The following is an 8,063-nucleotide window of genomic DNA, read 5'->3' as shown; positions in this document are numbered from 1 at the left end:
ATTTCTACCTGTTTATTTAAGTTTACAATTTCAAAATAATGTCTCCTAAATTAGACCATCAGGAAGTGTATTTTTGTTTTGAATATGCTCAATCATCAGTTATTGAATACATTTTCAGCCGTGCCATTGCCATTTCTCCATGTCACATGTCAAAGATTAGATTTTTTGACTGAAGTGATGCATCGATGGACACATAAACAACAGGAGTGTAACTTTTAAGGTCACAAAGTGATCTCGGAGCAAACCAGTCAATCATTTATGTTCTTCAGTAAAGTAGGATAACTTGTACAGCTTTTATAGTTTGTTTTATTGCATTTAATACTGTTTGGACTTAGTTAAAGTGCAAACCGTCTTGTGCTGGTTTTTCATGACACATCATGTCATTTCGTGAAAGGCTTCTGTCACTGGGATTGAACTTTGACCCTCCACCAGAGCCGCACCCTTGTTTATCATAGGCGAACTTTTTCCATGACTGCCACGCGGCGCGGCCAATCAGCTTCGCGTACACTCAAGGAGGCGGGACTTCCTGCAAAGTCACACAAGTAATCCAACATGGCGCTGACGTCGCTCGCTTGAGAGTGTAGCTAAATCCGACCTAAGTCCAGGCAGTTCAAGTCGGTTTCAGCGGTAGAGAGCGTTAATAAACAGGCCAGTGTTTGTGAACATGAAGGGAAAAGAGCGATCGCCGGTAAAAAAGCGTCCCCGGGCGCCAGAAGACAGCAGAGACCGAGGAGGAAGCTACCCGGGCGGCAAAAAGAGCGGCGCCCTGTCGACGGTGAGCAGCGCGGGGAATGGCTCGGTCCAGAGCGGCGCTTCGTCCCGGAGAAGTTTATACGGTGACAAACGGGACACGAGGGACGCAGACTCGTCCGGTCGTGCCGGCGGCGGGTACGAATACGGAGCCGCGCCGGGGAACAAGCTGCACGGCGGCGCTGACATCGCCGGTGAAACGTCCAGGTCCGGGTCCCGCAGCAGCGACCCGCGGCCTCCGTCCAACCCGGAGAGTGAGTACAAAACCCTGAAGATCAGCGAACTCGGCTCCCAGCTCAACGACGAGGAGATCGAGGACGGGCTTTTCCACGAGTTTAAGAAGTTTGGGGACGTGAGTGTGAAAATCGGCCGAGAAAACGACGAGCGGGTGGCGCTCGTGAACTTCAGGAGGCCCGAGGACGCCCGATCGGCCAAACACGCCCGTGGGAAGCTCGTGCTGTACGACCGGCCCTTGAAAATAGAGACCGTGTACACGAGCAGACGCAGGAGCCGCTCCCCCGTTTCTAAAGACGGCTTCTCGTCAGGACACAGACACATGCACTCCCAAAGGCCGCTGTCTCCCACCTCACTGGGCTACAGAGACTACCGCCTGCAGCAGCTCGCGCTGGGCCGCCTCCCTCCTCCGCCTCCCCCTCCTCCTCCCCCTCCGCCACCTCACCTCAGACCGCTGGAAAGAGACAGAGATTTCTCGGTATATGAAGCCAGAACCAGACCCCCGTTCATCCTGGAATGTGCCGTTTCCCGTGAGGAGGACCCGATGAGCCCCGAGGACGACCAGAGGGCAAACAGGACGTTGTTTTTGGGCAACTTGGACGTCAGTGTGACCGAGAATGACCTGAGGAGAGCGTTTGACAGGTTTGGAGTGATCACAGAGGTGGACATAAAGCGAGCAGCCAGAGGCCAGAACATCACCTACGGATTCATCAAGTTTGAGAATCTTGACATGGCACATCGAGCCAAAATTGCCATGGCGGGGAAAATAGTGGGCCACAACCCAATAAAAATCGGATATGGCAAAGCTACTCCCACAACTCGGCTGTGGGTTGGGGGCCTCGGACCCTGGGTTCCCCTTGCTGCTCTGGCCAAAGAATTTGATCGCTTTGGCACCATCAGGACTATAGACTACAGAAAAGGCGAGGCGTGGGCTTACATCCAGTATGAAAGCCTGGACGCTGCTCAGGCTGCATGTTCTCACATGAGAGGGTTTCCTCTGGGCGGTCCCGACAGGAGGCTGAGAGTGGACTTTGCAGACACAGAGCACCGCTACCAGCAGCAGCAGTACATGCAGCTTCCTCTTCCTCTGCCGCATTACGACTTGGTGCCTGAACACTTTCCTCACCGCCTTACTGATCCTGTGAGACTGAGAGAGCGCTCCCCTCCAATTCCAGCTCGCTTCAGAGACCGAGACCTGTACCCTGCTGCCGAATGGCCCGCCTTAGGTGTCCATGACAGGATCCGAGGACCTGCCTTTGCTCCCATAGATCGTCTAGATAGGCGCCCGAGAGAGAGCTGGTCGATGGAGCGCGACTTTCAAAACAGAGATCTGAGCCGCAAACGGAGACATTTAGATGATGGCTGGATCCCAGAGCGCTCGCCGGAGAGTGGTGACTATGGCCTGCGCCGACACGGCAATTCATTAGAGCAAAGCCCGGGACGGAACAGCTTCAGTGATCCTGAACGTCTACCTCGTCCCGGCAGGACTTCCCCCGCTAAAGAGCGACTAAACAGCCTGGACCCTGGGTTTGTGGACAAGAGACGGAGGATACCCAGCCCGGCTGAGCCGGGCTCTGAGAAGGACCGCAAACGCAAAGTCAGTGACTCCAAGAGCCCCTCGAAGAAGGAGGATCACTCTGAACAGCCTCCTCCTTCCACAAACTCCTCCTCCTCCAAGTCCGGCTCGCACAAGCTGAGCCAGGTCTGGCAGGGGGTCCTCCTGTTGAAGAACAGCAGCTTCCCCTCCTCCCTGCACCTGCTGCAAGGGGACATGAAGGTGGCGAGCAGCCTGCTGGTGAAGGGCGCCAACGGGGGGCAGGTGTCCCAGCTAAAGATCAGTCAGCGCCTGCGCCTGGACCAGCCCAAGCTGGACGAGGTCTCCCGTCGCGTCAAGGCCGCCGGCTCCAGCGGACACTGCATCCTCCTGGCGGTGCCCGGGAAAACCGAGGACGCCGCGGCTCAGGACGCCGCCAGCTCCGGCGAGAGGCCACTGAAGAACCTGGTCTCGTACCTGAAGCAGAAGGAGGCCGCGGGAATCATCAGCCTTCCCGTGGGGGGCGGGCGCGACAAAGACAACGGGGGAGTCCTGCACGCTTTTCCGCCGTGTGAATTCTCCCAGCAGTTCTTGGATGCCTCTGCCAAGGCCTTTGCCAAGTCAGAGGACGAATACATGGTGATGGTCATTATCAGAGGAGCATCGTGATTTAAAAAAAGAAAAGAAAAGAAGAGAAAAAAAAAAGTCAATGATTCATGTTTGTTTTTGCCCTTAACAAATGTTAAACTGTGAGATGGAGAAATGATGGTAACAAAGCAGAATTTGAAGGATGTGAAGGGTCCTGATAAAAGTTCCCGAACCTGCATGGTGTCTTGTATTCATCCTGTTAAGGGTTTAAAGAAATGAAAGTAACATTGAATTTAGCACATTTTAATAACTGGATGGATTTGACGGAATGACGCAGGCTGTTTCTACTGTTTAGTTTTGAAATAAATGCACATTACTTGAAGGGTACGCCTTTAAAGTTCATTCAAATCAACCAACGAGTCCGAATCAGTACAGACACGATGCCTTATTTCCTTTAAATGCAGTTTGATTTTGTCATTTCATACATTACCTGCCATCAAAACAATCTCGGGTCCAGAGTAATGCTTCCAGCCGTCACTTTTTAACCTCTCAATCAGATCAAAGTGGTCAGTGTCAACATCATATTATATTCAGGCTGCAAGGAAATGCAATCATTCGCTTGTATTTTGTTATGCCCTGTTGATTGAGATATTTTTGTTTTTATCTGGAGCTTAATCCTTTGCTAAGTAATTGAAATATTCCAGTTGTACATTTGTGTTTTTTGTTTGCTGACCAACAGTTTTGTTTTTTTGTTTTTTTTAAATCACCTGCCAGTTTGAAGGCTCATTTATAACGACTTTATTTGAATTTGTTTTGTCAGTTTAGAACATTTCTTTTTAAAATTTCAGAAGATTATAGATAAAAAAAAAAAGCACTTCTACAAACACATGGAACATTCATGTACCTTCAACACACTCATTTGGTTAAATACACAGTGTTACAGTGTAATTCATGACGTCTTTTACCACTCCTCTGTCCTCGAGTCTACGTGACTCCGCAAAGTGACGTAAATCCAGGTTGTTTTTTTTTAATGTGTTTTCAGTTTTGACTAAGCATGGTTTAAAGAAACACCCAAACACCTACATGTTGAGGGATGGACACAAGCTGCAAACTGGTCTTCAAAGCAGCAAAACGTTTTTTATTACATTCCCCTAAAACGCTTCTCGAATTCCTTTTTTTCTTTCTGATCAGTAAGCAAAAATGTTTTTTTCTTTTGAGAAAAACATCCGAGTTTTCCCTCTTTTGAAAATGTGATTAAACCCATTAAGATCTGAGGAAGCGTGGAGTTTGCGTGGTGAGCTGGATGTGTGTCTCCGGGGGTATTTAAAGTTCAAACTTGCGCTAAATTTAAGATTCCAGGTTTCTTCACGTCATAATGGGTTAATATTTCCTCCATTACTGTCGATGAAAGGATGTGTTGAGCTTTTTCCCTCCGCTAGTACCGAGTTGAAGTTGCTCTTAAACTCGAGCGCCAACGAAAGCTCCTGAATCGCAGTACTCTTTGTTTATTGTTGCTTTTTGTGTCCAGTCCTTCAGCCTTGTCGTTCATCGGTGTAACGCTTCATTTGGTTCAGCATTTATTATTTGATCAAATTCTTGATTGTTTGATGGTATAATCAACTGATTACAATCTAAGAAAGCAGCTGCTGCTTAAAAAAAAGAAACTCCAAACTGTGTTTTTTGTACATCATGCACATTTTTTTTTTTTTTTTTTTTTTAATCTGATCAGGAGTCTACAAGTGGAAAATCTTGTTTTGCCATAAATGGACTGTGATACAAACAGGAGGGTGACACACCTTTCTCTGATCGGACTGTTGATTTGTTTTTCATGCTTTTTTTTGTTTCAAATGGGGAAAAAAAAAAAAAAAAAAAAGAAAAGATGTGTGCTGTATACTCAGGATATCTGGAGAGAGGAAAGGAGAACATCAATGCTCATGGGCCTCAGAAGTATACCTAAACTGTCAGAAAAACACGAAAAGTGCAGCATGCACTTGATGCATCTTGTCTTAATAAATTTACTCTTTCGTGGGAAACACAAGTGCCTTGGAAGACAACTTTTGTGACCTTTTCTGTTCTTGGAATTGTCTATCAAACTCTAAAAGGCTTTCACTTTGACAGCAGGAGCCTTCCCGGCAGAAAGGAGCGGGATGTGTGAGGATGGAGGGGAAGTTCTGTGTTTTCGTGTTGCTGGGCAGATGCTCAGTGACCTCTTTGTGAAGAGCTTTCTGTGCAGCCTGCCGCCCCATTCAATGCTAAAAATGCTTTTCAGCTCACCTGCCGAGGCAGAGCTCCCGTCACGCCGTCTCCCCAGACGTGGGGCTCTTTTCCCTCGGGTCACCTCTGATTTGTGCGGAGGTGTTCTGTGGCCCGAGAACGAGCGGACGGCTCCACTGAACCGCCGGGCGGCAGGGAGGTGGGGGGTGGGGAGCCGCCTTCATCGGGAAGCACTGGCAGCGTCGGACGGACCCCCGTCCTCTTTTCGTCTGCGTTCCGACGTCTGGGGCGGCTCCCCGCTCGAGGAGGAGCCGCGTTCGATTTGTGTTGTGGCGGTGTTGTTCCCGTGCGTCGGGAGTTTTGAGGAGGAAGCTCTCTGCTCAGGGCCAGACTTCACACGGTGTCTCGGCCCGCGTCAGAGAGGAAAGGCTGAAACGGTGAGACGGCGTCCGCCTCGCTCGCCACACGACGGGGGAGGAAGCGGCAGCGACGGGAACAGCTTGCCCGTAGCGTCCTGTGCAGCCAACTCTAATCAGTAGCTGATAAGTTGATCTGATCTCTGTACTTTTGAGAAAAAAAAACAAAAAGATTGTGTGACGAGGGCCCAGACGCCGCTGCTGCAGGATCATTGTCAACGCACAGCGGCTGCTTTTATCACTGCCCCGGGGGTCAACCCCCCACCCCGCCCCCCCCCCCCACCCCCCCAGGCTCTAAGAGCTTCGACCCCGAGGCCACAGGAGTCCACACACTGCAGGAGATCTGACTCCCAGGCTTCCTGGAGCTGAACGGCCCTCCTCCAGCTGTACCTGCTCCCGTTACTCCCGTTGCTCCTGTGCCACAGGTAACGTATTGGGACGGCAGTGGTCGGGTACGTATTGTCATGTTGAGGACGGCTGCAGACGCACACGGCCACAGTTCTAATCTGAGCAGATTGTAGCGCTGAAAGGACTCAAGTTTAGCAGCAGACTGACTCAATCTGCTTGATGAGAAGCAGGTTTGACTCGGCTGAAGCCGAAAGATGTCAAAATGTTAAGTTGAGACGAAGGCTTCAGCTTTCACGTTCAGCAAATATTATCTTGGCTTTTCAATCGGAATGCAAATATGTCTGCAGTGTTTCTCATTAACAGAGCGTCGGCTTAACTTTCCGTCAGAACAAATTCACAGCTGCAGGAAGAGCGGAGAGACAATTTACATTTACACTCCAGTCCAAACAAATCATTGGAATATTGTTTTGGCACATATAGACGTATTACTTTCAAGCATTTTTAAAATAGTAATTTGAGCACGAGAAGAAGAAAAAAATCAGTTTGAGAAACTTGTTCATGACTTGAAAGAGTCACCTGTGTCTGCTGCAGGTGCTCTAATAACACAAAGCCACAGTGTGAAGGTGTTTGTCGACTGGGAGGAGCTTCAGACCCCCACATCAGTCCGGATGAAATGGCCATAGCGGATTAACCCTTCATCATACCACTGACAGTATTTGACAGCATCAGTTGCTTCCTGTTGAGGCTCTTCCTCACCCTCAGTCCACCTGAGTCGCTTTTAACCTTAAATCTGTAATATTTTAGTATCAGTATTGACAAACAAACACACTGTTTTCTCAGTGTCTGATTGATTTGAGATTTTTTGACGTGACCTATAACTGAATATCACTTGTACGGGATGTGACATGATTTGTAATCTTTAATTTCCACATATTTGCCCACTAAAGGGTTTGTGGGATTGTGTTCATAATCACCAGTGCATCGCCGCAACAGCAGGATGTAGCGTTGCAGTGGTTTCCAGAGCTTTTATGTGATGTTCTATATTGCGTATCACATTTCGATGAAGCGATTGTATTTTGAATGAACGTCTGCTCAGTGTTGCAGGTCAATAACTGAACTGCAGTAAAAGGATATCGGAGTAGTCGAGAATGGTACAGACCTCTCCAAACAGGTAAAGACACGGGTAAGCATGTTTCGAGCAGCAGTGCGTCCACTTTATTGTCTGAGCAACAAAATTCACTTTGCGGTGTTGAAATTGCTCTGCGAGCGTTTTGCCTCAAACAGTTTGTTTATATCAAACGTCTGACTTCAAACATGTGGAAACTGCGTCAGTAACAACCACTCGGCGTCTAGAAAAGCTGTTTAACCTCTGTCAGCTGTTTTGGTGCATGCAAAATGAGTTCAGTCGATGATTAATGAAATGGTCGCACTGAGAAAACTGGGATTAAAAAACAAACTTTTATATTTGTAGCTCAGGGATACAGACGTTTCGTTTTCTCCTACAGCGGGCCAAACTGAGAAAAGTTCATCGACCATAAGGAATGATCAGAATTACAGCAACACAGTCATTCTGACTGTGACGTGAGAGACGTAGGAAACATCCCGCACATGTTACTTAATGTAGAAGTTGAATTTCAGTGATACTTTCTTGAGCAGCATCATCATCCCTTCAGTTCTCATTTCACTCATAACAAACTTTATATTTTTGTTTGAGAAATAATCAAAGTGTTGAGGTTTTTCTTTTTAGGTCGTCCTGCAACACAAAGCCACAGAACAGAAAAAAAACCAAAAAAAAAACCTCTGAAAAGAATCAGAATCATCGACTGGACGACTGAATGAACAAAGACAAAGAATTCATCACACCTGTGGGAAACGACCTGGTGAGTAAAAGAAAGTCTTTGTATTTTTATTTATTTATTTTTGTCAATTTGTCATTTGAATGACCTTACTGTAACTTCTGTGTTTCAATAAAGGCAGCT

The 8,063-nt window shown here is 47.9% G+C and overlaps 1 protein-coding gene across 1 annotated transcript; it reads left to right on the top strand.

The window, feature by feature from the left end:
* LOC308108378 (RNA-binding protein 15-like) lies at positions 1–8,063 on the top strand. The gene has a single exon (XM_080461240.1). It carries the CDS (start codon positions 665–667, stop codon positions 3,185–3,187), a length of 2,523 nt encoding a protein of 840 aa, XP_080317366.1. The 5' UTR covers positions 1–664; the 3' UTR covers positions 3,188–8,063.

The sequence above is a fragment of the Lipophrys pholis genome, assembly GCF_963383615.2.
Source record: "Lipophrys pholis genome assembly, chromosome: 4".
Classification (NCBI taxonomy): domain Eukaryota; kingdom Metazoa; phylum Chordata; class Actinopteri; order Blenniiformes; family Blenniidae; genus Lipophrys; species Lipophrys pholis.
Note: the sequence above shows the minus strand (reverse complement) of the source record. Positions and strands in the feature narration are given on the sequence as shown.